Below are 19,398 nucleotides of genomic sequence, written 5' to 3'. Positions count from 1 at the left end.
GGAAACAACTGCCCTGACTTTATATTTTATGAGTATTCTGCTCCCAGTAGAACTCTTGATTCAGGCAGGTTTATGACTATTTTAAGAATTAAGTCTTCAAAACCTGAACATTTTACATTTAACTAGGGGCCTGATGTCCAGATATATAGTACTGTGAGAACTGGCTGGTTAAACAGTATTTCCTGGTTCTTTTTTCCATGATCTCTTACTACCCAAAGGACAGCTTTCACTGTCCTCTGAATAATGAGATTGGCTTTCCCTAAGATAAATGATTGAGGGATTCTGAGGATATTTTAATTTCTGAGTATAATTTGAGTATTAAAATGTCACCAAAATAAAAAATTAAACTCTGCGAGGCCATGACCTAACTAAAAACATTCTTTAAAATGTTTTCTATCAGGAGGTTCAGCAACATCTGATGACCATGAATTTGATCCATCAGCTGATATGCTGGTGCATGACTTTGATGATGAACGGACATTAGAAGAGGAGGAAATGATGGAAGGAGAAACAAACTTCAATTCTGAAATAGAGGATCTTAACAGGGTAGGTAGCCTTAAGTAGTCACAAAACATAACCGCAGCCCACAGTCTCACACAAACCATATGCAGGTTTTTTCCCTTATATTTGGAATTTTAAAAAACCACCCCTAAAACACTAGTAGGCAAATAATATAGATGGGGGAAAGGGGCTGAGCTAGATTTGCAGTTCTCAAAAGTTGGGAAAAGGAAACTGGTACATAAATACTTAATAATGTATAACGCTGTGCTTGTTTAGTTTATTTTTGCATATATGTGCTGGTGTAGAATTTGCATTCTAGAGCTAATATAAGTTAAAGTACACTCTGACTAAACTTACATATTCCACATATTATTTTCTAAAGCACTTGCACTTGATTAGTGCATAAAGATTTTGATTTTTTTAAAAATCCCGTAATTTTACATTTCTTTTGCATTTTTATACAAACATTTGTATAATACTTTAGTGGCGCATATAGGAGTGTCTCCATTTTTAAGACAGAGGAAATGGAGATGTGGCTGAAATGATTTGCTCAAAGCAAAGAGTTGTCAGCAGAGCTGGGATCAGAACTCACAATTATTGTTAATAGTGATAAATAAATCTTAAAATGTGTATCTTCTGAAATAATTGCATATAAGATTTATTTGGCATTTTGAAGTTATGCTGTCACTTATGTATTGTCTTAAACTACTTCTCAGACAGGAATAATATTCTTAAATTACAAACTAGGTTCTTTATAAATGCAGAGTAATTTAGATATTGTCTGTGACCTCACTGGCTGAAAAGGCTGAAAAGAACAGATCATTAATGATTCTCAGATGCATATTCGCTGTACAAATTCTATTTAGCGTAAGTGATTATGCCAATATGACTTTAAATTAATTTAGTGCATTTAATCTACATTTCGGGTGTAAATGATAATTTCTTTCTGGTAATTTCAGGTTTGATATTAAATGGTAAACATAGAGATAAATAAATAGTTTGTGAATCTAAATATGCTTCATCTAGGTTAAGTGAGAAATGGAGCTCCACATGTATGTCATGTGGTTTTTAAGTTGAAACTGTGTTTTTTCCCCTCATATTTTGTGAAGAGTCAACATCTGGTTGTGTAATTCTATCACCACATTACAGTGCTTTGTTTATAACTATTTCAGCCATCAGTTTATTCCCTCATCCCTTGGTTGTTGGGCTGCAAGAGTGTGATTTCTCCCTGTGTCAGCTCTGGTGTGATCAGGACGGTGAGCAGTGGTATAACTCAGGTTCACACCGCTCCGTGTGCTGCTCTTCTCTGCGGGATGCTTTTACAGACTGGCAGAGACCTTGTGGTCAGTGTGTACGTGTGTTGCAGGTCAGGCTTTTACAGAGTTTCACATGTTTCCACACCAGCAGGATCTTGCTGGAGACCTGTGGCTACTTCTAGTTGTGGGATAGCAGACCACACATCAAGGCTTGCTTTTATCTCTTTTTTTTCAGTCATGGATGATAGGCAATCTAAATCTCAAACTTATTGTCAAGACAAGTGCTCTCCTGTTTTTCTTTCCCCTGACATTTACATGTGTTATTTCAGATTTTCTCCAGCCTGATTTACTAGTTTGGCTCCTTCAGAGAGGAGGTGGCAGTCAGGTTTCGCAAAAGAATTTTTGAACTTTAATGGTTTAACTCCTGAGTGTCATAAAAATTGCACCTTCCTCTGAGGGCGAGGATCTCATTGGTTGAAACTCTGATGAATCTGTAATGCGTTAGCACTTGTGGTTGAGTAGCATCCTGCATTTCTCTGTGCAAGTACGTGTATACGCTTTTGTCTGAGTGGCAGTATCATATCTGTGTCTAGAGGCCTGAAGGCACCCTCTATGCTGCTCTGATATAGGAAAAAATAGAGTTTTCTGAGAGCAGAACAGTACTTGAAGGGAATCAGAAATATTGGATTTGGTGGCTCTTTGTGGTATTTCTTGAAAGGTAAGAATTTTTCTTGAGCAGGAGAGCTGCCTGCAAGGTGGTGGAGCAGACTATCCTTGATCATATCCAGACATGTATTCAGGAATACAATTTTCATGTGTAGGAGCATCTATACCAGATCTGACCAAAGTCCTGGCTAACCAGTATTCCTTCTTCAGCAGCCCGAGAGAGCACTCAGGAAGGTGTGCCTGGGAGGAGGCACATCCCTCAGCATCCCGGGCATACGCTGGCGCTGCAGTTTTCCAAAAGGCAGGAAACTTGGCAGCATAATTTTGGTAGTAGGAAACTGCATTCACACTCAGTCTTGGAAATAATAGATGACCAGGCTCCATCAGGGTGCAGAAACTCAACATCCTCCTACTCTCAGCTAAGCTGGGTGTACAAAGCATCAGCTGGAGGGAGCGTGGCGTGGAGGATTTGAGGAGCGTGAGGGCTGGTTCTTCACCTTCGTGCTGCCCCGTCTCTGGGCAGAGCACTGCTGGGGGGTGTGTGCTGGCCTCCTGCGTGCCTCGAGGAAGTGGGGAGCATTGCCAGGGTGCTGCGTGTGGTGCCTCCCTGCATTACTTACAGATTTTTAAGCCTGTAACTCCCTCCATTTTTCCATTTGTTGTTTCATATAATCACTTGGTTTCTCCTTTCGGGGTCCCCCTTTTCAGGGAGGGCTCTTGGGTTTTCTTAGGGTTATGCACCAGCATCCTCTTGTCTTTAAATGAGAGAATTATACCTGGAAGCATGCAGTGTTTCTCCCAAATACTCTCCCAGCCTCTAGCAGGGTGCAGTTCAGGCACGTATGAAAAAGATGCTGTCTCTTTGTCTGTAATGCTGTCTCTCAGTCTTATTTTGCCACCTCCTGTGGATTTGTCCGTTTGATTTTTGACCTCTGTGAAGTTGGTGTCCACGAGGCATGTGGCAATGTTGCACAGTTCATGTAGTGTGAGAAGCATGTTTGGTTTTTCAGACCTATTCTGTGTTCATTTCAGTGGTTGCCCCTGAGCTCTTCAATTAGAAGAGTGTACAGTCATTTATAATTACCTTCTCTGTGCTGCTCATGATAGTTCTCTGTTATATCACTCCCCCTCACTTACCTCTACTCCAGACGCATGAGTTATAATCCATTTCTTGTTATTAAGCATCTTCCACATCAGAAATTTCTATGTCTTCGATAATCCTTGTTACTTTTTTAACTTTTCCTGTTTTTGCAATATCCTGAAGCAGTACAAAAATCACAATTTGTGTTCTGTCTGGGAGAGCTGCTGGCCCTTGGAGCTTTTTGAATTGTAATGGACTATTTGAAGTTCAGAGGCTCTACCTAAGAAAAATGTTGTAAATACAATCCACTTTCCTAGGGAATATATAGTAAGTAATACACCTGTTACATGGTTCACACATACCTACAAATTGCAGTACAAGTTCTTTGTAATTCTCAGTCTGTATCTACAAATGGGGTAGTGGTGAGGAGCGCTTAAGGAAAGTATATTACTTTCCAAAATGTCCTGGGGAACATTTATTTGGATAATTATGAATAGGATTTTTCTGATATCTATGCTGTCGGGTTTTAATTAAGATCACAGTCCTGTCATGTTGTCTGTGTCAATAAAATATGAATTCCCCTCTTCTAAGAGTTTTTTCTATAAAATGATACAATAGGGACCAAGAAGTCAAGAGGGAAGGTGAGGACACCATGTGGTGTGCATCTACTGTGTATATAGCTTCACCAAAGAGTAGACCAATAAGTGGTAGAATGGCTGAGTTCTTCCAAGTAAAATAAAATACACAGACAAGGAGTACTGGTAACCCCTCTGTTACTCTTTATTTTTACACAGAGAACTAACTACACTTGCTTCTTGTAATTGGTGTTAGTATGTTTCCAGAAACTAGAAATGTGATGATCAGTGAAGGCCCTTAGGGTAGGAGTTCATTAGAGGAAGTCTAAGGTCAGTCGATAACTAAAAAAATCTGATTATCAGCCAAGATGTACATTGCATACTAAGAAGAAATATTTAGAGCAAGCAGACACCTCTAAGTAATAAACAGAGGATTTGATCTTGTGAGCGAGATCATTTTAAAATGCTCTCTGAAAGTTTCTGCTTTGAAAAATTTCATTAGGGATGCCATATGCTGCCCCTGAAGGCTGGATGCTAAGGTATTAAAAGTAATAAAGTAAGTAATTTGCGGACCCAGCAGTTAATATTTTTTATTAATAAAGTGAATGCTGCTGATAACAGTTTGGGAGCCACTACATTTGAGAACCGACCGTATCATTTAAAATGTCTCTTCAGAGTGGACCAGCATGCTAAATACAAGGATTTTTAAATGTGCGCGTATTTTAGCAGATTTGGTTCCAACTATGAATGGTTTTGTAGGCAGCTAGCTTAAAATGTATATAAATCTGTAAACATTGCTACTATCTTTACCTGGATATCAGGTGATCCTGAATATCAGGGATCCCTCACCCCGCTCCAACCCCTCATTTTTTGTTTTGCCCAGAGAGGGGGAGAGGTACAGAGAGACAGGGAGGTGCATTTTTGGTGTAATTTTGTATTCAAAGCCAGGGTTGTAGAACTGTGTGGAATTGTCCCTGTAGCACAACTCCCCACACGAAGATTTAATTCCATGTTCAAGCCAGGCACTGCAAGTTCTGGTCCTTATTCTGCTGAATTCTTGGAGACACTGCAGAAATCACTGCCTTGCGCTTGGATAAATTCCTGCCTGCAAAAACTGTCAATATCTTCGCTGTCTGTGTGAAGCAGTCGCTGCTGGTGCACATTTTAGCTGTTTTTTCCACAAATATGTACAAATTACTACATTTTTTTCAGGTAGTTTTTGGACAGTAAAGGGAATACCAATATATATTCCAATAAGGAGTGTGTCTGCTCTGTGTACTGAAGGGGTATGACATAACCAGACGTAATCTGCCACGTTGCAGTGCTTGTGTTTTGGTAAAATAGTAGTAGACAGGTACCGAGGGCAGGGTGGGGCATATTGCCCTTTGGTGCCCTTTTAATGAGCTTTATGGCTTTGACAGGTTGTTGGTGCATGATGTCTGCTGTAAATTTAGAAAGGATTGGGAAATTAAAAGTTCCTCTGCATAAAAACCCACACATTTTTCTTAGGAGCTGAAACTTCGAATTTTGACTGTCCGTTCGTTTTGGAGTGGCCATTCTTAGTATGTGTGATCATCATCGCTCCGTTTTTGCTGTGTTATGTTTAAAGTGCACACTGTTGAGCTGTAGAGCAGATGTGGGACGTGAGATATTTTTGTTAAAATCTCAAACTTTGTTTGGATGTTTATCAGGAAAGTGATATGCCAATCCAGGAGCTACTTAGCCGTTATGGCTATGATGGTACCATTCCACTCCAAGAAGATGATGACGATGAAGATGAGGAAGAGGAAGAGGAGGAGGGAGAAGATGATGATGATGTTGATAATGATGACAACAGTGGCTGTAGTGGTGAAAACAAAGTAAGTGTCTACACTAATTTGAAACTGATTTTCATACAGTCATTCTGTACTAGACAACCACTCAAGACACCAGATCACAGCAGAAGTAATTTGTAATATAATTGATTTCAGATGCTTTGTGTGCTGAACTCTAATGTTTGTTCTTAATTACGCATCTATATTTCTCTTTATTGCTCTTAATTTCATCTGTATCTTTCCAGACTGTTGCTGAGGCCAATTAGAGTACACGTATGCATATAGCATCATGTAAGAAGGGATTGTAATTGTCCTTCAGAAATAGTCTGACTTCAAAACTGAGGTTTTAAATGCCTGAAGACACCTTTATAGATATGGCTGAATACCTGTTTCAGGATGAAAAGCTGAGCAGTGAAGTGTGGAATTGAATAAAATGTGTCTCTGAGTATTGGAGATTGCTGCAAGTTTTCTAGCTTTACCATTTTAAATTGCATTTTTTCAGCCTGGCAGCCCTGGTTGTACTTAAATTGTCAGCTGGATCTAATGCTTCAAGTATCTTTGCAAAATGTATAGTTTTGAACTTAGCATCTTTAAAATCCCATTCTATGTGCTCTTAAAATAAATTTTATGATTTTAGAAAGGTCTTTTCTACTTGTGTATGTCATACATATTTGTAACAATTGTGCCCTGTGATGGGCACAGCTGTAGTTTCTCCATTACCGGTGGTATTCAGAGTTGCATCCTGAATTCCATTAAAATATGAAACCCTTTGTATTGTCAGTAACAAAAAGCTCAGGCATTAATGGAAGTTGCATTATCTAATCTGGCTTTAAAAAGGATGCATTTTGGTTTTTTGATATCTCACCCATTTTAGAATCTCTGGAATGGAACAGAGAGATGAAGAATGATATATCTGATTTAGAAAATGAAGTTCTTGGGATTTACAAGCTCCCTTGACAGATGCTGTAAAAGATTGCTATTTATATGGGTTGAATAGTTCATAAAGAAGAAAGATACATAGTTATATTACATCGGAAAAGGTTCAGGAAGCTGGAGAGGGGGAGAAACTTATATAACATGAAGTATGCAAAATTAAAATAAGACACAGAAGTGGTTTATTTTGTTGTGCATGGTGGTGTTCCTCAAGTCTCACTTCCTTCTCATGTCCTTGCTTCTTAATTACTTCCTGACCCAGCGTCCATCTCCTGCATTCTCAGGAGCTGATTTAAGATACTGCCTATCTTTTCTCTTAAATAGATAAAATCTCAGTGTCTGTCACTGCTGTTAGCAGCAGGAGGAGTCACCTTTGTCCCTCTGTGGGGCACTAACCCTCTGTAGCGTGCTGCAGAAGCCAGTGTGTTCCTCCTGCCCGTCAGCAGCAGGAATTCCCAGTCTGGCACCGCAAACACAGTCCGTGGTTTAGCCTAATCTAGCCCAGGTTTAGCAAGACTGGAACAAAGGTGGTGGGGAGGACTAGGCACAAGAGAGCTAGCTAACCTGTTACGATCATTTGCCTCGGGGTACGAGAATGAGAGCTCTGAAATGCTTGTATGCTCTTAGCAGAGAGGCAGTAAAATACATCTGTGGGGGTGGAATAATTTTATAAATCATTCAAGCTTTCTCTGCAAGTGCTCATCTTTCTACAGCTTATTTAGCTACACTGCACTTAGCTATTTTCTATTTTTAATCTGCTTTAAGCTGCACATGTGATAATACTCTGGTTGCTGGTAAAGGTAGACATAAAGATGTGCTCTGCCTAAAGCTTCTGTGTTAGAACTAGCAAGTATGAGTGCTTACAGCATGGTCATAAAACACATGAAAGGTACTGACAACATGCATTGAAATAGAAAACACTAGTATTTTTTTTAACCTTTACCATTTTAATTTTTCCTTAACTGTAGTAATTCCCATAGTTGTTGCTGTTTATCTTCTAATAAAGAAACTTATTCTGTTTTTGATCTTTTAGTGACTCAATGTACATACTCGAGTCTACTGTTAATACTATTCCTGTGGGGTTGAACTATACTACTGACATTAATTTTTATGAGAGGCCCCCTCCCTGGAAGGGTTCAAGGCTGGGTTGGACAGGGCTTTGAGCAACCAGGTTTAGTGGAAGGTGTCCCTGCCTGGGGCAGAGGGGTTGGAACTTTAAGGTCCCTTCCAACCTGAACTATGCTATGATTTCCATTTGATTGAGAAAAATATAGCCAGTAAATAATTTTTCCCCTTTTTATGGAAAATTCATGAGGAAGGGTTTTAAAGACCAAAATAAAATTTAAGGTTAAATGAAATTAAATTAAAACCACAAGGATTTGCTTGACTGATTTAAAAAAACTAGGTGCGATAAATAATTGTGGTTCATATTTCTGATTTGTATGTTAGAGTCTGGGTGTTAGATTGATCTGTTTGAAATCCTGGTCGATAAATAGTATGATGTGTTATACATTTATTGTGGCTCAGTCTGGACAGGCCACAATCTGTACAGTCACTTCAAGTCAGATAAAAGATATTTGGGTTCAATATATTGAGAATTTTGGAAAAAATGTTGCCAAAACGGTGTTTGTCACATACAAGGGATAGCTGATTTCTTGTTTGCTTTTTTATATTTAAGGAGGAGATCATAAAAGATTCATCAGGTCAGGAAGATGAGACACAGTCATCTAATGATGACCCAGCACCATCTGTTGCTTCTCAAGATCCACAGGAGATAATTCGCCCTCGTCGATGTAAATATTTTGATACAAGTATGTACAGTTTAGTACTAAGCACAGTAATCTCAGTATGATTGACCTTCGGTTAAGAACAGCTCTAGTTAACATAGTGTTCTGTTTCTGAAATATGCACGTTGATACCTATAAACATTTGCTTGTTCTCTTTCATAACATTGCTCTTGAGTGTCATCGTGCTCAAAATAATAGGCAAAAAAGCCCTGGTTTTAGCTGAATGCTAAATCTTCTCTGCAGATAAGGGACTCTGTATAAGGACAGTAAATAGTCTCTTTTCTGAAAAGAAAGGATTAATTTTGTGGAAAAAATTAAATTTCTACAGTTTTGAAAAAGCAGGCTTTCAGACAGTGTAAATCCTTTCATGACACTACTCGGAGTGCTGTAACAGCCCAGTTTATGGTCCTGCAGACTGGTTTGTATAGATGTGCCCTTCAGAAAAATGTTCTTGTACATGGAGAGCAGGTGCAGTAAATGACTGTTTAGTGTGGTATTACCTTACCATCGTAGTTTCAGCTGCCAGTTCACACTAAAGACATAGGTGAAAATATTTGTAAGTAGGAAATGCACTGTTCCAGCTAGGTAATTGCTGCACAGTGTGTGATTATCATGGCAAGGCCTGGTGACACGGGGCTGTGTGCTCGTTCAAAGAAGGTGAGAGTCCAACTGAAGGAAAAAGTAAAAACTGACATGAACTAGAAATAGAACCCCAGCTTTCTTCAAGATGGCTAGTGCAGAAAACAAAAGCAATGAAATCTGAAAAAGGCCAATAGATTGTTAAACCTGTAATAACAAAGGGGGACACAATGATGAAGAAAATTTGCTTCAAGAATTCCACATTTGATACTGCTGCCAGCGTTGTGGACTGATTATTTTCTCTCTTGTTTTGTTTAAAAATCGGGTTCGCATCCGTTTGAGACTGCTGAGCTAGTGTTATGTAGCTGTCCCTTTAGACAACTCTTATTTCTATGGCAATCCTACTTAATGGGATCTGAACCTTTTAGTATTGTGCTATCAGCAGGGCCATTTGGACAACAGATATTTTACCCTTCTTTGATGGAAGTGGCTGTCGCCAGTGTTTGAATTCCTACTGCTCTGTGTTTTAACAAACAAAAGTTAAAGCAAAGGTTCCTCAGGATACCTTATACTTGATACTTATTAGCCATGACATTGTAGAAATGCAGTTTTCTAATCCGTAGTTTATTTTAATCCAAAAATGCCAAGGAGCCTCAGCACGTAGCTGTGCAGAGGATTGCAAATATCTTAAATGAACTCTATTTTTTAAACATTACATTAGCGTAATGCAAGTGTATTGCATTAGGTTTTGTTTTTTTTACAGTGTTCAGCTGTGTACAGAATGTAATTTAATATACTAATAATTTTAGTGCTGCTATTATGGCATGCTATACATAAACCAGATATTGCAGTTGCTTTCAGTACATTGTGAAAGGCAACTAGCCTATATCATAAAGAGCTTAAAATTTTTGTCAGTCCTTATCCGAAATAATCTATTTTAAATGCTGCTGTGCATCTCTGAGCAGTACATCCAAGCCTACTAAATCCCAGTAAGGCTGAGAAAAGCACGCTTGCAGATTTCTCACACCTTGTGCTGTAGTCTACCTTAAATTCAGTGACAGCTGCTGTAAGGGAAAAAACCAGCAGTAACTGAGCTAGGAGCTCATTGAAAATGGTGTTGAAACCCACATGTGGATGCTGAAAATACATATAGAAATACTTTCAGAAAGTAGCTGTTTGTAGTAAATTTGGATGTGGATCATCTCTACTGCTTCAAAGCTGGGTGAGGGAAAGGAAATTTTAATTAGGTAGTAGTAAAACTGATGGATGTATTCATTGGTGCCTTAACTTTTCAGAGCCTGTTGTGTATCTTAATCCATTCTAAATGTGAACGTTGGGTGGGTTATTTTTTAAAGCTGTCAATACTGAACCACGTAGTACTGTCACTAAAACTGCCATTTGCACTTGTGGGGTGTTAGATAAGATGGCAGCGAGGCAGAGCGGGGCTGTCGAGCGGCTGGAGGCTGGTGGGGTGAGAGCCTGGGCTCGTGTCCCCCGGTCACCCGTGCTACCAGGAGCTGGCTCGGACGTGCCAGGCCATGTCACAGCTCATTCTGTATAAACGTTTGAACAATTCCTTGTAGACAGTGAAATAGAAGAGGAATCTGAAGAAGATGAAGATTATATTCCCTCAGAAGACTGGAAAAAGGTAAATACTAAGGGCTGTTAAAAAAGCCTGTATTTCATGAATAATGAGTTGATCTGTTACCTAGTAACTGAGCTCTATAGATCACCCAAACCCTCTCCATTTTTTCCCCATAAATAAAAGAGTTTTGATAGTTAAAAGTGTTCTAGATCTCCCCAGATAGTCAAAAATACATTTCCATATAGTGCCTGTTAACTGTATTTTTAGATTTTGAACAATGAAAGTTTTAGGGGGTAAAAAAAAAGATGTGGTCATTCTCTTGTTTGCTACCAAAATACATCACAGCTGTGGTTGCTTAACTTCTTGTTTCTGTTATTTCAAAACAGGAAATCATGGTGGGCTCTATGTTTCAAGCTGAAATTCCAGCTGGCACATGCAAATACAAAGAGAATGAAAAAGGTGAGACTTAGCACTATTACCATTATGGCTGTGTTTCAGTTTATTTTCCGGTAGGGAGAAAGAAAAGATTTGATTGATGTCGTGTCTTGCAAAATAAAAGAGCTCCTTTAAGTGAAAAATAGAACCGTCTTGTCAAACTGTAGTTCACCCTGTACTTCACCATCAGACCTTGAGTCTTGGAAGGGGAAAAGAAAGATAATATTGCCAGCCTTGTATTCTAATTTGGTAATGTACACAAGCTTTCTATGTAGCTTATGTTAACCTCTTCACCTAGTAGATTTAGTTTATGTAAAACAAAATAGATAATAAAGAAATCATGTTGCTGGAATTGGATTAACACGTTAAAAGAAGCAAAACGGTACCAGCAGCTTTGATTTTCACATTTTATACTCTTCAATCGGTATTAAAGAACCTCTTCTTCTACTTTTGGGTTTTTTTCCCCCAGAGCCTTTGGCTGTATGCTGTCAATATAATCAAGTCAGAAGGGTAGACCAAGTTTAAACCCAGCTGTGAGCTTAAAAGAAGCAAATTTTCCCACTCATTCAGCCCATTACTATGAATTTGTTTACACTGCTGGTCACTATGAGACTGCCTCTTTCGTAGTTTCATGTAAGTTTTTATAGTAAGCAGCACAAAACTGGGGCCCTTCCTAGAATATGAGTATATGCTCAAGTAGTAGCTGCTGTCTTGCTTCGAGCTCCAGGTTGTGGTAGCTACGCCGTAGCCTGATCTAACTAGGAACGGTCTAAAAAGAGCATCAGTCCTACTGTTGAGTGGGAGCAGGCTCACACGGAAGCTGACACGTTCTGTCAGCTCTGGACTTCATAGCCAGAGAGGTTGAAGAGAATGTAATTTAAAACTACGTGAGAAGCCAGCAGCTTCCATTAAAAATTCAAAATGGCAAATTAGAAAACACCTGCTTTTTATCTGTGAAGAGGCTGCTTTTTGCACACTTCCCTGCTTCTGTCTGAAAATAGAGCTTGAACTATATATTGAGATGCAGTAAATTATGCTTTGCTGGTCACCTGCTTTTCCTGGTATTTACTCAGCTCTAAATGGCTTCTGGCCTTCGATAATAAAAAAGATATAGCTGCTTTGTGCATTGCAGTAACCTATATAAAACAGTTCTTCATAGTCCTGCACACTACTCTTTGCAGAACAGAGAACCTACGTCATGGGCAAAAACTGTTGAGGGGAAGAGTTAAATTTTCGCTAATCATGCTAGGGCTATTCTAGTTTTATTTACCAGTGGGGTTTTATGTCTTCTGCCATTTCGTTCCTTTCTGCTGTGTTTTGGATGTAATATTTGACAGGACTCCCACTGGAATATTAATGAAGCTTAAAAAGTTGAAAAATAAATGTCTGAGACTCTGTATTTATTACTTCCACGTACATATCCCATCATCTTATTTGTTCTCTAATGAAGGGGAAATTCTAACTGTAAAATTCCCAAACACTAGGAAGGCTAGTCCTTTCGTATCCAGTCCTGTAACCAAAAGCACAAAAATGCTGGTACTCGTAAGAATTGCTTTTCAGGATGTGTTCTGACACGCTGTTGGGAGGAAGGAGCAACCATGTAATCTACACTGAGCTAATTACAGCCCTCTGAGAAGTATGCCTGGAGACCAAATTAGCTGCTACTAAACAATTTCAGGTTACAAAAAATATGCAAATTTAAAAGATATGTTTTCAGAAGGCTTGGACTTGAAAATCAAAGGATAGCTCTGAAAACTGAAAGGTGCTGAAGCTGCTTTGAGACTTACTGACCCCTGTCATTCGTAAACATTGCAGTGTAATTAGCTGGCATCATTAAGGGTGGTTTAGAACTGATTACCAGTTACCTCCTGAAATGAATTGTTGCTCCTACTGGAGTTTGTATCCCAAGATACCTAGAATCTTTTTCTTAAATGAGCAACCAAACATCAGATTAGGACTAGCCTTTGAAACAAAAAGCTCCCAGAAAATTGTTGGGAGCTGTTTCCAAAGAGCGTATTGTTCGTGAAATGAAGCTGTCTTTCTTTGCAAGACACTTAATAATTTTTCTTACCAGTTTGATTTTCTTATCTGTAGTCTACTTTCATGTTAAAAATAATTTTTTTCAAGTAGAGATGCATCTAGCCACCACTCTGACCTTTCCACCTGCACAATGCTGCTGTGTCTTCCTGCAGCGACCACGCTTTCCCAAGTGTTTGCTCCTTTCTCTTGTCAAAGGTCCTCACCAATCTAATGGAATCAATGTTAAAAGTTACTTTCTTGCTGGTTTTTGTAAGGTTATCTTTCATTGTGACTAGGCCACAAGCAAGGTCCGGATACTTTCCTGATTCTAGTTTTTTTAATAACCTGAATTTTACTTTATTTTGCTATACTAGTTTTTTTAATCCTGCAAAGCTTGTGGACTCTTCAAAATAAAAATGGGAGATAATTCAGAGGTTATATCATTTGGCCATGTTTTTCCCATTCATTTCAGTTTACTGTGGCTTCCCTGGTCTGAAAGCCCATGCAAAAGCTCTGAGAAAACAGATTTGATAGTATTAAAATTCAGGGATCTTTACCTGAATGATTTTGTTTTAGAAAGTATTTCTTGGAAGTAGGAAGGTCTTAGCAAAGTTTTCTTTCAGGAGCTGCTTGACTTCAGAATGTCTGGCATCTGGGTGCAAGTAGTGGACCTTGTTGCTGGCTTTTGCCAAAAGCCAAGACTTTTACATTTAGCGGTCCAGACACCTGGTAGTGTTTTTACCACCATTTTTGGTGGTGTGCTTTTTGGGTTTATGTGACTGATCCTAATCATCTTGCAAGAAAACAGATACAATTGTTTTCTGAAATAGTTTTCCATGCCTGCTGGCTGCCATGGGCAAGACTGCGTGCTTAGGGAAGAGGCGTGCCTAGGTGGATTGTTCAGGGGCTGTGTTGGGTAGTGCTGCTACCTCGTGATTTAAGCGGTTTCAGGAGGAGAACAAGGAAGGTGGAGTTTCTGGAGTTTCCTAAACGGGTGCCAGAATCTAGAGCACAGATTATGCCAGAGATGTGAAGACAGTATAAGGTATAGGATCCTAATCGTTTGGATCTTTTCCCCTGTCCTTAGGTGTGTTCTGCATTAATGTTGGTGCTCTAGTGATCTTCCAAGGTTTCATAATCACTAGCTTTATAAGAGAGAATAAACTTCCATATTGTTGTTTTAGCTTGCTTGTCTTTTTCCTGTGGTTAATTTAGTGTATGAAAACGATGACCAGCTGCTGTGGAATCCTGACTTCTTACCAGAAGATAAAGTGATCGAGTTCCTAAATGAAGCATCAAGGCGTACGGGTGATGAGAAAGGCCTAGATGCAATTCCTGAAGGATCACATATTAAAGACAATGAGCAGGTATATAAGAATAATTAGGATTTGTATTTTAATATTACAGAATGAATTACCCCTTTATTTTATTCCAAGAATTAAAATTGTGTTTGAAACAGCTTTATTGTTCCTTTTGGAAATGGAAATATGATGGGGTTTTTGCCTCTCCACAAATATTAAACTGTTAACTTGGGCTTAATGTTGCTTTATGTGTAAGTGCATTATTTTATATATAAATAATGGTGTATGAATGAATTCTGTTCTTTCAGTTACAGGTTTTTTTAAAGCTATATGGATGCATAGTTATTTTTTAATTCATACAAAAAAAGCCCATCAATTTTACAAATTTATGCACTGGATGAAAATGTTAAAATTCTTTGCCTGGGTCTAAATTTAAACATAGGAAATATATCTTTGTGCTGTCTTAAATTATATTACATTCATTCAAAGAGTTTATTTTTAATCTTTTCTTAATGGGTATTAGTGATTTACTAAGTACGCTTCTGTGGCACAACATAAATCTGGTGGTATCAAGAATGTTAAACGTGTGTCTTTTTATCTTTTCAGGCATTGTATGAACTGGTTAAGTGCAATTTTGATACTGAAGAATCATTACGAAGGCTGAGATTTAATGTAAAAGCAGCCAGAGGTGAGCATACACTGAAAGTTAAGTTTCTAATGTTGAATTCTCTTTTTATTTGTTACACAGGTATTGCGGTTTGCTGTCAGCAGACTGAGAAATTTTATTAGAGCTTGGCGGCGTGTAAGCTGTACATATCAGTGCTCATTTAAATTTCAGTCTCTCAGCTGAAGGTTGCATTAGCAGATGTAATATAAACAGGTACATGATCAAAGAGGGCGTGCAGATTAACTTCCCGTCAGTAGAGCTTGATATTTATATCTGTGACTCGAATAACAAGTTAAAATTTAAAATGACTTCTTAGCGACTGAGTTGTGCATTTCTTGGGCATTTTGTTCCTTGTTCTTCTAGACCTTTTCAGTTCTCAAAGATAATGGAACAAACATGAAATAAAATTAAATAATTCACAATTCTGAGTAAAGGAGAATGAGCATCTAAACCTTTTGTTTAACAAAGTATAACAGTGAAAAGACCCTGGTCTTAAAGATGCTTTTGGAGCTTTAAGCATTTCCTGGTTTGGTATTGATCTTTATACTCAAAGGAACAAGAAACTAAGAGAGGGCACAAGTTATTTTCCATGCACATTGATCTGTTGGTTCTGCTTTCAAACCTGTGGCTTCTCCAGAGTTTACTGTGCAAATCACGAGACGAGAACGATCAAATAGAGAAGATTAGTTTGTTCTCCCACTATTTTAAACCTTTTTTATTTGTGACCTTAAGAATCAATAAGGCCAAATTGTATTAAGTTCTTAGAAGTGTGGCTGAAAGTTATTAGGGGTTTATTCTGGCTTCAGTGGGCCAAGATTCCCCACCCAACGGTGTGAGCAGTGCAGTTTCTGATTCTACCTGGCTGGGATTAACAGCCTATCATTGCTGGCTCTTACCAGCAGTAAAGGAGATCTCATTCCTCATTCCTTTTCCCCTGCTTCTTCCAAATACCAGCAACCAGTTTGAGTCCATAGCATGAACTCCTTGGTGCTGTGTCCTGGCTTGAAGGATACCTGGTGAGACCAAGTTTCTAAGCCCTTCTTCCTCTTCCTGCTGTTTAGTTACTTCCCCCGTGCGGCAGGGCTGGAGTTACTGACCGTTTCTAACAGCTCCTACTGACTTCAGGCAGGCAAATATCCCACCTAGTCACCCAAAGGGAGAATTTTCATTTTTGTACTAGTAAGTGAAATTCCTGGAGGTGGTTCTCATTTAGTCAGCAGACGGTGTAAGAAATTTGAATACCATGTATGTTTTCTGTCACTTAAGTTTTCTTTCATTGGCCGTATGCTTTTTTGTTAAGTATTTTCTTTCCTGCATTTCCTTGCTGTAGAAGAATTATCTGTTTGGACAGAAGAAGAATGTAGAAACTTTGAACAAGGGCTGAAAGTCTATGGCAAGGATTTCCATGTGATTCAGGCAAATAAGGTAAACACTGATTTTAAGTGTAGTTTTTTTTTTAAAGCAACGTAATTGTAAATGCATTCTTATCCTCAATTTCCTTCACAAATGACTATATTTACTTCTAATAATTTTTACTGCACGTATGTCCAAATTGATTTCTCAAAGTCCAGACTCTTCTCTAACTGTGGCTGTGAACACAAAGTTCACAAAAGTACAAAAATCCTGCTGTGCGTACATTCAGGAAGATCTGCACGCCTAGAGCCTTACTCTGGTCTTGAGTAGACTGGTGAAACAGGCTTGAACATTCCTCCTGAAGCTGTTGCACACAATATATTCAGTATTCTTTGAAACACTATTAAATTTTGCATTTCAATTTCTGGGTCTCTGAAATTTTGAGTCAATAGTTTCCGCTATCTCCTGTGTTCTATAAAGAAGCGTTGACTTTGAATTTCACACCTTTTGATTTAAATGGTAGCTTTTTGCCAAAAATGTATTTAAATTCATCAAAACTTGCATGGCACATATTTCCTAGGTACGAACAAGATCAGTTGGTGAGTGTGTAGCATTTTATTACATGTGGAAGAAATCAGAGCGTTATGATTTCTTTGCGCAGCAGACCCGATTTGGAAAGAAGAAATACAATCTTCATCCTGGCGTAACGTAAGACGTGCATTATTTTTATGTGCTTTTACATGTTGGATCTAAGTCTTTATTTTATACCACTCTAATCTGAAATGGTATGACAACCGAGGGATTCCACAGTCCCAATTTGCAGCAGGAAAACAGCCAAGGTGTAAGAAAAGCTTACTAGTGCGTATAATGTAATTTCTAAAATACATTTATGTGGAATAAGACCAATAATTTGCACTGAACGGCTATTTAATTTAGTTTGTTTTCTGTTTAAATGTTTCACAAATGTAACATTTCTGCAAATATGTGGGGGTTTTAAATGCTTGTTTAACTTTCAATACATGTTTCATACAAAGGCATTAGTCACAACTTGCAGGTGGGATTTGTGGTACACGCTGCAGTACACTCTTGAAATGTGGTGTTTGGCACAAATTCTGGCCAACACAGTGCCCTGTACTTGGGTGCACGTAGCTCCTGTCCCCATTCACATCTCTGCTAGGCAAAGAGGGAACTGTCTGGGCAGAGCTCTGTATTCTCCTCCCTCAAATTGGAGCAAGTGAGCCAACATATTCTTCTGCCCTTCATTCCAATACTATGATTTTAGTATCCCACTCTTTCCACTGACTTTTTCCAAGTCTTTTTACTCTTATTTTTATTTCTCATTTGTTCCTGGCTTCTCTGATGATCCGTCTTTTTAATATTATTGTTTCTTTAAACATTTTAGAACTGTGTGTTGGACCACTGAAGTGAACTTGCAGTATGACATTAAGAGGTGCCATCTGTGGCTTTGTAGACTGTTACAGAGAAGCACCCAGAGCTGCTGGATTTTCTTAACCAGTTGTCAGAGACTGTCTGTCTCCCCCTCTTCTCCCATCTGGGTTGTTTTTTTTTCTGGTTTTGCCTAAATTAGTAGACATTTTTGGTTGTTAATCACCTAAAACATTCTCTGATTCTTTTGCAGTTGCCTGCATATGGTGATCAGAAGTGTCATTAAGGATTGTACTTGTCTATTCTTGAGTGATTTTGCAGATAGGTGTGGGAATTTAGGATGCAGTATCAGTTCCAGAATAATTATGTGTGAGGATATGCTGTTTCTGGAGTTAATCCAGACTAATACCATATGTACAAGGGCTTTACCAACCAGCTTTGTTTGTTTAAATCTTTCATAAGAGATTTACTATTAGTGACCTAAATTGTCGGACTCTAACAGATTTCAGATATGGGAATGTCTTTAACTCTGAAGTTTTTAATTTGCTTTTAACTTCACCCCTTTTGAGGTTGCACATGCACAAAACTTATTTACTTTAATGGTACGTTATCTCTGCTGCAGCAAATTGCAAGAGCTTAGTACGAACTTGCCTGAGAGCATCACCTTGAAAACACGGCCCACAACGTCACAGCGTCTTGAAGTTTCTGCTTGTACATGATCTTGTGGGACTTAGCATAAGCACAGGCTGAATTTGTATAAGCTGGCTGCAGGGACTGGTCAACAAATGTGTAGTTGCTGTGGTCAAACTGTACGTGGGCCAGTTAACACAGGAGGTCTTAAAGTTGTTAACTTTGCAAGTCTGTGCCTTTCAAAAGGTGCAGGGTGTGAACTGGCCGCACTTGCACTACGTGCGGTGAATATTTTTCTACAAATAACACCATTATCTCACTCAGCAAGGGCAACGCTGAATGTGCTGTTTCTGTTGTGTAGAGATTATATGGACCGTCTCCTGGATGAAAGTGAAAGTGCTGCTTCCAGTAGAGCTCCATCCCCTCCTCCTACAACTTCCAACAGCAGCACCAGCCAGTCTGAAAGGGAAGACAGCACAACCAGCAGCAGTAACCAGAATGGTAAGCGCGTGCCCTGTTCCTCCTAAACAGAGTTGCCAGATCATCGCAGACGACAAGCCAGAGGGGAAAAACAAGCCTGTCTTAGTTTTAAATATCTTCCAAGGTTTTAGCAGCTTTAAGTTAACGCTTCTTAAAAAAACTACCTTTGCCTGTAGGCAGACATATTGAAGATAAATCTCCACTAGAATCTTCCTTTTAAATGTAATTAATCTGTTCTTGCCTTCCCCGTGCTAGTGTAGATGTGTAATGCTCACTTTGTGAAGAGTCCTGTGCAGGATATTTAAAACAGCTGGGATGGGAACTGAGCTGGACTGGTGCTTTGTCTCAGG

At 38.8% G+C, this 19,398-nt stretch overlaps 1 protein-coding gene across 9 annotated transcripts in view; it reads left to right on the top strand.

Annotated features, from left to right (window-relative positions):
- MIER1 (MIER1 transcriptional regulator) overlaps window positions 1-19,398 on the top strand; it is a 42,290-nt gene that overhangs the window by 18,996 nt on the left and 3,896 nt on the right. For 7 of the 9 annotated variants that reach the window (XM_074831787.1, XM_074831788.1, XM_074831784.1 and 4 more), the window contains 10 exons: window positions 401-546; window positions 5,771-5,938; window positions 8,505-8,637; window positions 10,776-10,840; window positions 11,164-11,236; window positions 14,447-14,598; window positions 15,139-15,220; window positions 16,530-16,624; window positions 17,133-17,260; window positions 18,930-19,069. In XM_074831787.1, the coding sequence (XP_074687888.1) occupies window positions 448-546; window positions 5,771-5,938; window positions 8,505-8,637; window positions 10,776-10,840; window positions 11,164-11,236; window positions 14,447-14,598; window positions 15,139-15,220; window positions 16,530-16,624; window positions 17,133-17,260; window positions 18,930-19,069 (1,135 nt within the window). In that variant the 5' untranslated portion in view covers window positions 401-447. Of the gene's footprint in view, window positions 1-400; window positions 547-1,485; window positions 1,758-5,770; window positions 5,939-8,504; window positions 8,638-10,775; window positions 10,841-11,163; window positions 11,237-14,446; window positions 14,599-15,138; window positions 15,221-16,529; window positions 16,625-17,132; window positions 17,261-18,929; window positions 19,070-19,398 lie in introns of those variants that run through there. The other 2 variants (XM_074831791.1, XM_074831790.1) reach the window with 2 other exon arrangements.

Source organism: Strix aluco, chromosome 8 (assembly GCF_031877795.1).
Source record: "Strix aluco isolate bStrAlu1 chromosome 8, bStrAlu1.hap1, whole genome shotgun sequence".
NCBI classification, from domain to species: domain Eukaryota; kingdom Metazoa; phylum Chordata; class Aves; order Strigiformes; family Strigidae; genus Strix; species Strix aluco.
This window is presented reverse-complemented; position numbering and strand designations above follow the sequence as displayed.